The 15,897-nt window shown below is 34.0% G+C and overlaps 2 protein-coding genes across 8 annotated transcripts in view; one reads left to right on the forward strand and one right to left on the reverse strand.

The window, feature by feature from the left end:
- The window catches only part of TRIM37 (tripartite motif containing 37), a 156,112-nt gene extending 142,834 nt beyond the window's left edge, over positions 1 to 13,278 (forward strand). For all 7 annotated transcript variants that reach the window (XM_023520394.1, XM_023520396.1, XM_023520393.1 and 4 more), the window contains one exon: positions 13,251 to 13,278. In XM_023520394.1, coding sequence (XP_023376162.1) covers positions 13,251 to 13,263 — 13 coding nt within the window. In that variant the 3' untranslated portion in view covers positions 13,264 to 13,278. The remainder of the gene's footprint in view (positions 1 to 13,250) is intronic.
- The window catches only part of PPM1E (protein phosphatase, Mg2+/Mn2+ dependent 1E), a 123,903-nt gene that overhangs the window by 35,031 nt on the left and 72,975 nt on the right, over positions 1 to 15,897 (reverse strand). The window lies entirely within an intron of this gene.

Here is a 15,897-nt window from a genome sequence, read left to right on the forward strand (position 1 = left end):
AACTATAAGATGATCCTTCAAAGTATAACCTTGATGAATGATATATGTGAGAGACTTCTAAAGATAGAAAAGTATTACTCAATGTTAAACCAAGAATTAATTTATTTGAGGTGACACTGTTATAGTAACAAAAGCACCTGATGTATCTATTTTGGGAAACTGAGAATGGTGAAGAAACCAATTCAAACACTTCACCAAATACTCCATTATTTAACTATTTTTGTAAAGGTAGCTGCAAGAGGCCAAAAGACTGAAAACGCTGTATAGCTAGTTTAAAAGTCAGTAAAACATCTCTGTAGTATAAAAATGAATATATTTGAAAGCAAAGCTACTTATTACAAGTTTGAAAAACTAATTTGTAACTTAAGACATTAAAAAGAAAGCACAAAGTCTGATTCAATGTCAGTCAACATTTTAAAAAATGAAGTTTTATTTTTCATCTTACAATTTAAATAAATTGTTTTAAGTACACATTTATTTTATACATTTGAGTTTATAACATTTACATATTATACAGTCAATTCTGTTAGAAAATGAGTTTGTTTTAATTAACTCAAACACTTTAAATCTGAAGTTGTAGGTACTGTTGCAATCTTGACGTCTAGCTTTTTACCTCTATTTGGTTATTGTTATATTGTAGTTAAGATAATCCAATTTCTACAAATGCCGTGTAAATGGTAACAGTTTTTTAAAAAATCAGCTTCTCCTAAAATCTCAAGCTACTCTTCACTTACATAGAAACGGCAAAATTTATTAGGAGAGGAACACAACCTCATAAAAATAATCTGGCAGCACAATTAATTGGTTGTGGGCTCCAAGGGTATTACGTTGATATTTGATTGTGTTTCTTTACTATAACTTTAAGATAGTATATATAAAACCCATAATATATACATAATATGTAAACATATATAAATGTATGTTTAGGTATATAAAAAATAATAAATAAATAAAAGTACTTAAAATAAAAAGCAGCAGTACTCTTCCCTCCTCCTTTAGTTCTGTTCACCAGAGACAACCAATAAGTCAATTAGAATACTTTATATTTCAATTAACATAAACCACTTATATAAAATTACCATGTGCTACCCCATTGGGGGAAGGAGGGAGGAAGAGTATAGAAAAACTGACACTCCATACACTGCTGATGACAGTATGAACTGATGAAAACATTTTGAAGAGCAATTTGGGTGTATCTAATATTTTTTAAATACACGTATCTTTCAACCTAGCATTAGAAATTCATCCTATTGTTATAGCTATAAAAGTACTTGAAGACATATTTAAAGATATTCATTGCAGCAAAAACCTAAAAACAATCCAAATGTCCCAACAATAGGGCACTGGTTAAATACAATGGAATACAAAATAAAAAAATAATAAAAAAAATGCAGCCATTAAAAAGAATAAGGTACATCTATATATTCTATTGCAGAGAGATGTCCAAGATATATTAAGAGAAAGAAGCAGGTCAAGAGAACAGTGTTAGTATTTTAAAGTGGATTTAGATGTTGACATGTATACATACTTCTAAATAAGTGGACAGCAATTACTTTTGGGCAGTAGGAATAAAAAGTTAGGGGACTTCAATTTTATACTTTCACTTTTCTGTATTATTTGAATTTTTAATCATAACACAGTATTATGTTTAAAAAATAAAATATATAAGGCAGCGGCATAACCAGGAAACCTAGCAATTTTTATTACATGAGCTATTTAGTAGTTCTACGTTGAGAGTCATTTCCTTTAAGAATCCAATCATGCCTTATAGCTCAGTCACCACAAGAAGCCAACATCTCCCAGGCAATCTCTTATATCACAGACTCTCGTCTCTATTAAGCTCTGTTTGTCCCTTAAACTGATCCAGACTCACCTCCCTCCTCTCCAACCTCCCCAGCCTTTCCACTGTGCTCTCTGGAACTCAAGTCTGTCATTAACAAACCTACACTCAGCTTCTCTGGTCATCCCATTCCTTTCATCTTCTTACATTAACCAATAGTTGACTTCCTTGAAGTCACTGTTTTCCTTGGAGCGCTCTCAGGAATGTAAGTTTTCTTTTCCATCCCTTAGATCACCTGGACTTGGGGTAGGTTAGGTACTTTCCTTGTCCCTCACTGCCACCTACTTTCTCCCTAAAAATCCTTTAAAACTTACACTATCAGGCTCTTTCATTCATTACCCACGACCATTAGAGTCTTTCACATTACCTGGCCTCTTACTCAAATATTTCAGCACCAGCCTTCCTCTCACTTTCCACCACAACTCTTAAAATCTTCGTGATTTCAATATCTACACAGATGATCCTTCCAACACTCAGATAACTCAGTTCTTTGACCTCCTTAACTCCAGTGATTTTGTCCTCCACTTCAGTCCCGTGATCATCCTCTAGGCCATGTCATTACTAATAATGAAATAACCTTCAAAATACCCATTTCAGGCATCTCACTCTCCACCTACCAATTCCTATCTCTGCAACTCACTCCCTATGGAACATGGATTTCAACAATTTAACTCTACCAAAAACTTTAGCACATTTTCCTTACAATCTTTACTACTTTCCTTCGCTGGTCCATCACTATAATCACTCCCTTGCATAAACTCTCAGACCTCTCATCCCTCTGCCACTTTGTAAAATCCTGGTTAACTCCAACTCCCTCCTTACTCCAGCCGTCACTCAAACAGCTGAGTATGATCAAAGTAAAACTCAAACACACTTCCTTTAATTCATGACCTATAACTTTAATAGTGCCTTGAGTGTTGTTTAATAACTTATACGTTTTGTCTTAATCAGTGTACTCCTTCCTCCTTCCCTCTCCTAATTCTCATTGAGAAAACAGAAATGATTAGAACTCACATAAGCACCCATCCCCAAATCTCCCAAACTATGTGCATCTGTAACCACAAACTATCTCTTTTTCCTATTACAATGGTAAAATTGTCCATGCTCCTTCTAAGGCCATCTTCTCCACTTACCTACTACATTCCATCCCCTATCGACAACCAAGAATCTCACTCCTGAGATTGTCTTTTCTCTCAATTTTCCCTGTATAAGTCATTATCAACAACATAAAGTATCTCCAATGTTAAAATACAAGTTTGTTGACCAGCATTTCACTTCCCCAGCCAACATCTCACTTCTCTGCTGCCCATTACAACCAAACTGGAAAAAGAAATCTGTGCTTGCTGTCTCCACTTTCTCCATTTCCATCATCTCTTTAAAATTTTTCTTTTATTGTGGTAAAATACACACATTTACCATTTTAAGTGTACAGTTCAGTGGCATTAAATACATTAATAATGTTGTGCGACCATCACCAACATTCGTCTCCAGAACTCACCTTGCAGAACTGAAACTCTATACTCATTAAATGAAGCTGCACTCCACCTCCCAGCCCTTGGCGACCACCATTCTACTTTGTCTACTTTTTACCTCACGTAAATGAAATCCTATAGTATCTTTAAATGAAATCATACAGTATCTTTCTTTTTAAGACTGGAGGTTCCTTCCTATAGCAGCATGTGTCAGAATTTCATTCCTTTTTAAGGCTGAACAATATTCCATTGTATGTATATACCAAATGTTGCCTCTTCATTCATCTGTCGATGCACACTTGGGTTACTTTCACATTTTAACTGTTGTGAAAAATGCTGTCAGGAATATGGTGCACAAATATCTCTTTGAGACCTCACTTTCGATTCTTTTGGTTATATACCCAGAAGTGGAATTGTTATTTCATATGGTAATTCTATTTTTAATTTTTTGAGGAACTCTCATACTGTTTTCCACAGCAGCAGCACCATTTTACATTGCTATGAACACTGCACAGGGTTCCAATTTCTCCATTTCCTCACCATCCTAATGGGTATCCTAATTGATAGTAGCCATCCTAATGGGTGTGAGGTGGTATCTCACTGTAGTTTTGGTTTGCATTTCTTTAATGATTAATGATGTTTAGCATTTTTTCATGTGCTCATTGGTGATTTCTATATCTTCTTTGAATAAATGTCTATTCAACTGCCAATTTTTGAATTGGGTTTGTTTTTCTGTTGTTGAGTTTTAGGAGCTCTCTACATATTCTGGATATTATTCCCTTATCAGATATAATTTACAAATATTTTCTTCCATTCTGTGGGTTGCCTTTTACTCTATTAATAGTGTTATTTTGATGCAAAATTTTTTAAATTTCATGAGGTCCAATTGTCTATTGTTTCTTTTGTTGCTTGTGCCTTTGGTGTCATATTCAAAAAAATCACTGTAAAATCCAGTGTCATAAAGCTTTTGCTTTAAGGTTTTCTTTTCTGAGTTTTACTGTTTTAGGTCTTATATTTAGGTCTTTGATCCATTTTGAGTGTACTTTTATATGTTAGGTGTTAGGTAAGCAAACAACCTCATTTTGTTTTGTATGTGGATATCCAGTTTCCCCAGCACCATTTGCTGAAAAGGCTGTCCTTTGCCTACTGAATGGTATTGGCACCTTTGTCAAAAATAATTTGACCACACACGTGAGGGTTAATTTCTGGGCTCTCTATTCGATTCCATTGGTCTATAAGTCTGTCTGTATGAAAACACCACACTATTTTGATTACTGTAGCATTACAGTACATTTTAAAATCAGGAATTGTGAGTCCTCTGGTTTTGTTCTTTTTTAGGATTGCTTTGGTTATTTGGTGTCCTTTGACATTCCATCTGAATTTTAGAATAGGTTTTTGTTTCTGCAAAAAAAAAAAAAAATTGGGATTTTGATAGAGATTGCATTGAATCTGTATTTTGCTTTGGGTAGTACTGACATCTTAACAATATTACATATTCCAATCCATGAATATGGGTTACCTTCCATTTATATGTCTTCTTTAACTTCTTTTAGCAATGTTTTGTAGTTCACTAAAGTTTTTTCACTTCTTTGATTAATTCCTAAGTATTTTATTCTTTTTGATACTATTGTAAATGGAATTGTTTTTTGTTTTTGTAATTTCTTTTTCAGATTCATTGTTCGTGTATGAAAATACAACTGATTTTTATGTCTTGGCTTTGTATCCTGCTACTCTGTAGAATTCGTTTATTAGTTCTAACAGTTTTTTGTTTTTTTTTTTTAATGTGTGTATGTGTGGAATATTTAGAGTTTTCTACATTCAAGCTCATATCATCTGCAAACAGATCATTTTACTTCTTTTCCAATTTGGATGCCTTTTATTTTTTTATTTTTTGCCTAATTGCTCTGACTAGAATGTCCAGTGTTATATTGAAAAGAATTGGTACAAGCGGGCAATACTATGTTGACTAGGGGTAGTGATAGCTCTGCTCTCATTTATGGTTTAGTTAGAATGCCTGGGGTCTTAAAAATACCAACATCTCCGTTTATTTAGATAACATTTAGACTTTATAAATGGCTCAGAAAAATTATGTCCTTTGTGTTTTTTATGCAGATTTAGATTTTGGTTCAAGAAGCAAAGATCATGGCTGAATTTGAATCTTTGAAAATATCTGAATAAATGTTTCTTATTCAGTTTTTATAAACCTGCATTTTTAAAGTATGTGTTGTTTGTAAAAACCTATTTCAGGAAATTTATGATAGGTAAAAAGCACTCCACTAAAAGTCAGAAATTAAATATTATAAATCACAATGAGATAGTATAGCATTAAATCTAGCCTTACATGAAAGGATTTTCTTCTACTTGACACAAATTCCAGTTATTTAAATAATCTCTACCTGAGAAAGGAATATGCCCTTAGGAATTCTACCAGTTAAATAGTTCAATTTCTGAAGGAACTATTTTTAAATAAGCCTTAAATATGTTCCAAACCCCCAATACAGTTGGCAGCTTCAGAAAAGCTTAATTATCCTGTTATTCTTTTAACTATCCAAAGAAACCAATCCAGTGACTACCATGGTACTTACTACCTGCTGTGAGCACAGTCAAATGGATTTCCCACTGTTAAATTCAGAAAATAAACTAGAGAAGAAAAAAAGGAAAAAAAAAAAAAGAAATAGAAATGTTGATGGGGAAGTAACAAAATACAGCAACTAGGGACAAAATGAAAATCTCAATCTGGTTTTTGATACTGAGAAAGGTCTGAGAAACTATTTTCATGAATTATATGAAAAATATATAGGAAAATGCATTTGCTTATAGTGGTAAAATAAAATTCAGGCTAAGGATAGAGTAATCACACTTTTCTTTAAATGCTACTCCTTAAGGAACCAGAGAATAAAATTACAATTGGCCTTTGAAATGACCTGGTAGGATCAATAAATGAAAACTAAAAATACTTAAAAAAAAAAAATGGGTCATAACACATTTTCTTTTTTTGCAGAAGAACCGTAACAGTACAAAATATGTATTATTCTTATAATGAGAAGAAATAATGTGCAGTAGACAGTATAGAAGGGTTCAAAACCATTTTACTTTCCAGTTTTGGCTTCCCTCCTAAAGTCACCATAACAGAGGTTCTATGCTACTTCAGTTCAATGAATAGTAGTGGGTTATCAAGCTGAGCAAATCTGATTGCAGCGAGCTATTTTTTATTTTAAAATGTTTTTTGAAAAGATGTTTCCTTAATGGAAATGCTGAATTATATATAACCTTAACCATAGAAACACCTCTGGGCATCACCTGAAGAAAAACTGTCACAGAAGTAAATAGACTGAAAGAAATAGGAGAATGTACGTTATATTTAAAAAGTGCTATAATCCCCCATCTAGGAAAACAAACATAAACAAATAGACAACAATAGCAACAATTATAATAATAATAAACTCTGGGTCTGATGTGAAAAAAATTCTCACCCATCAGATGTACCTTTTAATTTCCAGTGAACATAGATGGTTTCTTTAGTTACAGTAGGAATCTCTTAGTGGTATATAGTATCACATATTTGTATGGTATTTTATGTTTATAAAAGGTTTTCAACATATAATATTTTGGTTATATCTTGTCAAACCTTGTGAGGTAGGTACAATAGGTATTAAAATGTAAAATCATAAAAGGAACCATAGAAATCATCTAGTCAACCCTCAGTTTGCAGGTACGAATTCTCTCTATAGTATCACTAACAACGATTAAATTAGCTTTGGTTGGAATTTCTTTAATGATATGGAAATATTAAAGGTTTATAAAGAATGAATAAGGCTTAGCTGAATATTTACTTAAACAGAAACAAGAAAATAGGGCAATTGAAAATTCTGTTATTAGCTCTTTTCTACGTATTGAGAATTTATTATGTGCTGGGCACTGTCTTTATGTACATGACTTCGCTTAACCCTTACAATGACCTGTAAGGAACAGCTGATAGTTGCTTAATTGGCATATTTTGCTTGAAACTATTTTTTCCCAAACTATTTAAATGGAGCACCTCTGAGAATGTATGTAGAAGGCATAGCTAAAGATAAGATTGAATTATACTCATTTTATAGATGTAAAAAATTAGTTTAGTGAATTGGTCATATAGGTAATAGCGCAGGATCTAGAACACAGATCTTCAATCTACTAATCTAAAATTAATTCCACTTCATATTGCATTTTAATAGAGATAAACATTTTAAAAGTCCCTTAAATGTGCAACAAAACTAAAACTATTTGGGATATAATAATAGGGTTCAATACAGCCAACTCCAAGTTGAATGAAAGTTATAAAGATGTGAAATTCAGGACTTTTACAAATTAACAAGCTATTGATCACATGTGATTCAACATAGTCTTTGGTCACTGCAGCTACTGATATGGTACACTTGCGCATAAGTATAAAAACAAGAACAAAAAACAAAGCCAACCTCCCTTTCTTCTCTCCTCTCTTCCCTCTCCCCTCCCATCTCTCCCTTCTCCCTTCTCTCCGCCCTTCTCTCTCTCTCTCTCTCTCTCTCTCTCTCTCTCTCACACACACACACACACACACCCCACAAAATAATGCTAAGTAGTGAATAATTGTGGAAGATTAGGAGAAATGTCAAAAATCTAGACTTAAATTAACTTTGCCACAGATTGTGTATACTTTTTAGTGAGTAAATACAGTCTATCAAAAATCACAAAGTGGACAATGCTTTCTCAAAAATCAGGTATTGTTCACATGTTTTCTCTATAGCAAAATCTGTTCAATTCATCACATCCGGTCAACTTGACTTTTCACTGGTAATATTAACCGTGATCGCTTGTTTAAGACAAGTGTTTGCCAGGTTTGTCTATACTCTTTAATTTAGAAATGAGTCAGTCCTTAGGGTGGGGATGGGATGAACTCTACCTCCTGGAAAAAGGCACTTCACTTCTGTGATTTCTTCTTAAAAATGTATAACCCCAGTCTAGTCATTTGGAAAACATTATCAGATAAACCTGAATTGAAGAACATTCTATAAAAGACCCAGCTAGAGGTCCTTAGGACTATCAAGGTCATAGAAAACAAGGAAAGACTGAGAAACTGTCACAGACCAGAAGAGACCAAGGAGATACAATGATTAAATGTGGTATCCTGGACTGCATCCTAGAACAGAAAAAGGACATTAGGAGAAAAACTGCAAAATCCAAATTAAGTCTGGAGTTTAGTTAATAGTAATGAATCAATGCTGGTTTCCTAGTTTTGTCAAAGGTACCATGGTAATGTAAGATGTTAATTTAACATCAGAGGAAACTGGGTAAGAGGTAGGCAGGAAATATTATCTTAGCAGCTTCCTATAAATCTAAAATTATTCAAAACAAAAGTTTGTTTTTTAAAAATCTGCTCAAGGCTACATTCTTATAAACTCATTCATTACCTTGCTGACCATCTCCTACAATTCTCCTCTTCCCTCAATCCACTCTAGCCATACTGGCCTCCTTGTTTTTCTTTAAATATATCAGTCATGCACTCACTTCAGGCCCTTTATACTATGTATCATTTCCTCTGCCTGGAATGATCTTTCTTCAGATATTCATATGGCTCAAACCCCTCACTTCCTTCAAGTCTCTGTCAAATGTAGCATTATAAAAGAGGACTTCGCTTATCCACTCCATATGTATGTGTATACACACACACACATATACACATACTTAAAAAGCTCCTTACTTTCTTTCTTATTACTTATTTCTGAATACATTGTCTGTCTCCCTCCTGTCCTCCTCAGGGGTGCAGTAAGTTTTCTTCACTGCTTTATCAGCACCTAGTACAATGCCTAGTATATAGTAGGCACTCAATAAGTAGTTGCTGAGTGAACACATTACTTCCTATTAAAAACAGATTTAAAAAATCCTTCAGGGATACATGCATCTTAACAAGAACAAAACTTTAAACCAAAGAACAAACCTCTGGTGCTGTAATTTTAGATATTATTAACCAGTTGAAGTACTTATATTATAGAACAGCTTCCAAACCATCCTTTACAATCATGTAGTTTAGTGCTTATTTCATCTGGTCCTAAAGCCCACTCCACTCTTTAGTAAGGCCTACACTATTTTTTAGTACATAGGAAGGTAGTTAAAAGTGATCCTCTATTCCTATGTTACAATGAAATTAGAGAGAAGAAATGAAGAGAGAATTATTTAAGTTAATATGATCAGAGCCAAATAAACTTTAGAATAGTGATATTTTTAAACATGAAGCGCTCTGTATCTAAAACTAATTTCTCAGATTTGGTAGGAGAATATATTATTTAAACAATAACAGTGCTGAATCATATTATGTTCTTTAATTTCAAATTTTAACTTGGGAGACCAAAGTCCAAGAGCTAGTTTTAATTCTGACAGTCATATTAAAATCTACCTATTTCTAACAAATATTGTACAGCATCTGGCATGGCACCTCATCTGCGCCTACAGCTAACCATCACAAACTCAAGTGTTCTTGCGTCAGCAAGCCAACTGCTTCCACTGTATCACATCCCGGCTCTGCCAAACTGTTTACGCATCAGGCGAAATTGCTAAAAAGAACTAAAATGGTTCTCAGAAGCAAAAAGTGTTTTATTACAATTAAGACCCAAGGTACTGTACAGCTCAGGTAAACTGAGAGGTATCAAGCTAATGGGAATTACTAACAAAGCTGTGCCAGCCTACATGTTCTTGCTGCAGCTTATTATAATGGGTGAAAAGCCTGATGAGGCATTCGTTTATCCAATTATTTATTAAGTGCCTGCAAACATACACCACAGGATCATCTCTTTTTGTGCTGTAGGACATAGAAGATATATAACCTAGTGACCATCTTCAAGTAGTTTATAGTCTATTAAGATAATTAAAACATCATTCCAAAGTACAGGTCATTCTCACACAGTATTTCAAGTGATCAGGCTTGATCAGGTATGATCTCTACTAGCCAGGTGAAGAAATTTGAGTTGAAAGAGGTAAAGAATCTTCCCCAACTAAACAGAGCAAACGGTTGGATAGTATAGTCATAATATATATAGATCAGAAGAGTGGGAAATTATTTCTAGCAAGGATAGTAATCTTTTCTCTTACTGCTGGCTAATATTTTTACACTGTGAATCTGATTTACAGGCTTAATCCTCAACAGACTTAATTCTGCCCCAAATCCAAAAGGTCTTTCTCACAGGCACACCACTATCCTTCCCCCAAATTAGCTGATTGTCTAGAAGAATTTGCCAGGTCTTACATTGTGATTAAAAGCATTGGCTTTGAATCTGAATTAAAATCTATGTTCTGATACTTACTCCCTATGTAACCTTAAAAGTCACTCAAACTCCTGAGCTTTTTATTCTTCTATAGAATGGGCCTACTACCTACCTTTCAGGGCTGTTGTGAGAATTAAATGGCATAATTAACATATAGTACTTAATATACAGAGCTGTAGTACTTAGTACTATGACTGGCTTAGAGTAAACAATAATGATAACATTATTTCATTTAGAGGGTTTCCTGTGGTGGTAACCATGTGGGATTTTACTTTTTATCAACTATTAACTTTCTTATCCTCTATACTTAGTTTATTAGTTCTAGAAATGTTAAAGATCTGTTTTGGGCTCTGCCACCCCATCATAACTTCCACTCCTGGCTACTCCATCATAGCTTTTATCAAAATACGTAATCATTTTACTTGTTTTGGTTTAGTGTCTGTCTTCCTCTAATAGAATGCAAACTCAGTGAAAGCAGAGACATTATTATTATTTTTCTTCACTGCTTATCCCTAGTGCCTAGTATTGAAATATTTGTTGACTGGCTGAATGAATAAATGAATGAGACATGGTCTCTTCTGAGAATGTTAAAATCTTCTGAGAAGTATACACTAGTTAAACAGATAATCTTAATGCAAACTGTAAAATAGACTTCTGATACAACAGAAATACAAAAGATGGCTAGCAAACTTTCCTGTAAAAGGTGATACCTCTTAGCTCTTTAAAATTCGTTTTTCTTTGTTACTTAAAGGTGCTCTTTTCCTCCTGTGCTAAATAAATAAATAAATAAATAAATAAATAAATAAATAAGCCAGTTAACATTTATTCAACCCTTACAATGTTTTGATACTATTTTTAGTGCTATTTTTCCATTTAATAACTCGTTTAATCTTTGAAACTGTTCTGTGAAATAGATACTATTATAGTTGAAGAAACTAGAGCATGGAATGTGTAACTAACTTGCCAAAAGGTCACATGATTCAAAATATCAGTCATTTTGTCTCTCAAAATCAATCAAAAATACTTTTTAAATAAAAGAACACAAAAGTGGCTTTTAAGTAGGTTTTCTTCTAGAAGGAATGAATTTATACTATAGATTAAGAACCTAGCTCCTCAATAAAATTTTAACAAATCCTTAAAAATATAAAAATAATTATAAACAAGACCAACTGAGATTTATGTCAGGTATGTAAGTATGTAAATGCTGATTCAACATTTGAAAACCAATTAATGTAATCCATCACATCAACGGACTGAAAAAGAAAAATCACATGATCTTATCAAAAGATGCAGAAAAACCAACTGACAAAACTCAGCACGCATTCATGATAAAAACTCTCAGTAAACTAGAAAGAAAAATGAACTTCCTCAACATGATAAAGAATAACTATAAAAAAACTATATCTAACATCACATTTAATGGTGAGAAACTCAAAGCTTTCCCACTAAGATCAGGTACAAGGCAAGGATGTCCACTCTCACCAATCCTTTTCAACATCATATTGGAAGTCCTTGCTAACGCAATAAGGCAAGAAAAGAAAAGGAAACAGATTGAGAAGACATAAAGAAATCTAGTTTCAGGCCACTCATTTTCTGAACAATAGTAAGTTCTCACCCAATGCAGTTTTCACATTATAATAGTTCTGCAATTCAAATTTCTCATACCATTATTCTTTTATCTCAAAATATCTTCTAAAGAGGAATGCCCGACTTAAAATGTCAGTGAAATTGTTAGCACATACAGCACTGAGAGAATAAAGAATTTTAAATGTCATTTAGCTTTTTTTTTCATTCCACTATCGTTGAACTCACAAAGGAGTTTATCTTGGCTGTACATAAGACAACTCCCACAGAAAAGGGGACTTCTGGTTTTATAAATAAGCCTTTTGTTTATGGAGACTTCCCACATGTTCATCGATCAACCGTAATTTGTCCTATTTTACATCTCCTTCACTCTTGGCAAAAGAGACAGTACTCTAGGAATTGTCCCTACTCTTTCATACATCATAACTTTTCCCTCTCTAATGGGTTATTCTATAAACACACTATGATAGCTCCAATCTTTTTTTAAAGACTATTATTCTCTCATTTCACTACTACCCCCACACAACTAAATTCCCTGGAAGAACTAACTGTCTATATGTACTGTCTTTAATTTCTTTTTTCCCATTTTCTCTTCAACCAACTGTTCATTGCAGTTGTTTTTGTCAAGGTCACCCATGACTTACCAATCCAATGATAATTTCTCAAGTTTCATTTTATTCAACCGACTGGCAGCATCTGACACAATTGATCTCTTTCTTCCTCCTTGATACACTTTCTATGCCACCACTCTCTGTTTCCTAATAAATAGTAAAGCTTTTCTCAGTCCTCTTTGCTGGTTCCTCTTCCTGTTCCTGACTTCTAAACACTGGAGTACCCCAGGTCTCAATCCTTTAACCTCTATCATTGTCTGTCTATACTTGTTCCCTAGCTGATCTGATCTTGTCTTATGCTTTGAATATCACTACTTCCTTATGACTGCTGAATGTTTACTTCCGGACCGAACGTCTCACCTGAGCTCCAGGCCTCCATTCTCTCTTGCTTACTCAATAACTGAACTTGGAAGTCTAATATATGTTCTAAACTTAACATGACTAAAGCTAAATTCCTGATTTTCAGCTCCCAAACCTGATCCTCCTACCATCTCCTCGATCTCAGCAAATGGCGAAAATTGACAAAAGCCTTCAAATCCCCTGTGACTCCTCTTTCTCAGTCCTGTATCTGCAGCTACAGGTGAGTTTTTCTTCAAAATATATCCAGATTGTGACCACTTATCGCCACCACCACAGCTATCACTCCAGTTTATCTCCCCTGTGATAGTCTAATAGCTGGAATCTGCCTCTACCATAAACTTACAGTCTTTTTTCCACACTGTAACCAAACAGATCTTTTCAAAATGTAAGTCAAACTCCAATAAAATGATAAATTCAGGCAAGAATCATTAATAGATGTCTAAATCAATAGATGAAATTGTGGTCCTGTGATTATGTTAGTGAATATGCTTATTTTTAGGGGTGAAGTGTTGTGATATTTGTAACTTTCAAATTGTTCAGCAAAGATAGGTAGGTAGGTAGGTAGGTAGACAGAGAGACAAACAGATAGACAGACAGACACAGACAAAACAAGGCAACATGTTAATGGTCACTGAAACCAGAGGTGGGCAAATGGATACTTGTACTATTTTTTTTCAACTGTTTTGAATATTTGGAAATTTTCATAAAAAGTTGAGAATCAAATATGTCAAATTATGTCTTACTCTGCTCAAAACACAATGTTTTCTCATTACATTCAAAGTGAAAGTCAAAGTTCTCACACTGCTCTCCGAGGCCCTGAATAATCTGGTTCTGTCCCCCACCCCCAAGTCCTAGCCCTAACTCTCCCCATTACTCACTACTTCACAAGCGCACTGGCATCTGTTACCCAAACATATCAGACCTATGCATCTGATGTTCCTCTACAGCAACACGCTCCTCTCTGAGTATACCCTCGCTTCACATGAGACACAACTCTACCTTATTCCTATATTGTGCAGCAGTCCTCTCCCCAATCACTGGTACTTCCTGTGACTCTTACCTTCATTTTTCTCCATAAACTCATCCTACCCGATACAGTATATCTTTGTTTTTGTTTATTGTCTGTTCCCCCAAACTAGTGTCCTCCATAAAGGCTAAGACTTAATCTGTTCACTGCTACATCTCCAGTACAAAGGACAATGTCTAGCACATAGTAAGCAAATAATTTATGTTCATTACATGAAGGAAGAAATGAATAAGTAATAAAAATGTCGGGCAGCATAAACTGTTTTTCTGATTGTTAGTTTAGATGAATATCCATGAAGAATAGTACACAATTTAAAATGAAAAACTGGAGAAAGAGGAATTTATATAGTTTTCCTTTTAAATAAATTTATTATCTTTATCTTTACGTTTTTTCATCCATTAGCAGTTCTTATCCTTATGCTTTTCATCCACTAGCAATTCTTAAAATGAAAAATAAAAAAATTCTCAGAATTAGAATGGCTGATTATTCAAAATAATTCTCATGTATTCACATAAATTTTATCAATTTCAACCCATATTCAAAAAGATGTTTGCACACCGATGTTCAGAGCAGCATTATTCACAGCGACCAGGACATGGAAGCAACCGAAGTGTCCTACGATAGATGATTGGATAAAGAAGCTGTGGTACATATGTGCAATGGAATATTACTCAGCCATAAGAAGAGATGAAAACTACCATTTGCGACAACATGGATGGACCTTGAGATGATCATGCTAAGTGAAATAAGCCAGACAGAAAAAGTTGAAAATCACATGATATCACTTATATCTGGGATACAAACCTAAAAGCAACAAATGAACAGGACAAACAAACAGAGACTCATGGACATGGACAATAGACTAGTGGTTACCAGAGGGAAAGGAGGAGGCGGGGAGGTAAACAGGGTAAAGGGGGTCAAATAGGTGGTGACAGAAAGAAATCTAACTATGGGAGGTGAACACACAGTGTAAATATATATATGCCTTGCTGCTAAAGTGCACAGATAAAACTTATTGGATTTCATTAACCAGTATCACCATAAAAAAATTAAAATTTTTTATCACTTTCATAATGTAGGTTTATAATTGATCTTGCTGTTTAATAAAAAACAATAATTCTTTTAACTGCTTTTCTTCACTTTTTTTCCTCTCAACATATTCCATTCTACTGAGTAACAACATCATTATTTCCATTATTTAATAACATATTTGCCAGTAGTGGTTCAACAGAACTAAATTACATTCAATAAAAAGTAATAGATAATTAGCAACAAGATAGTAAAATATGAATGTAACTCTTATTTGGACGTCATTATGGTGCTAAGAGATAGTTCCTCCATGGGATAGCCCTATAGGAACTTACAACTACCAATATAAGAGTTAAGGTAAATTTGACAAAATTGTATTTCTTTACATATAATAATTTTCTTCCAGGTTTCTCTAAGGAGGTCTTCCGTGGTAAGATTATTGGAATAGAATGCAAAAGAACTCCGAACACCTTAACTTGGCCCATGCTGTCTCTTTGCCTTCAACCTACTCCTTCCATGCACCCTTTGTTCCAGCCATATAACATAACTATGTGTTAGATCGTTTTATGATAACACAAACTCATAGATGCCATTTCCTCAGCTTGGATGACCCTTCTTTTCTTCTTCATTTAGTTAACAACCATTACTGGACTCTAAAAAACTCATTTAAAGCATTACCCTCTTCCAAAAGCTTTGA

This window comes from Pteropus vampyrus, unplaced genomic scaffold, assembly GCF_000151845.1.
Source record: "Pteropus vampyrus isolate Shadow unplaced genomic scaffold, Pvam_2.0 Scaffold261, whole genome shotgun sequence".
NCBI lineage: Eukaryota > Metazoa > Chordata > Mammalia > Chiroptera > Pteropodidae > Pteropus > Pteropus vampyrus.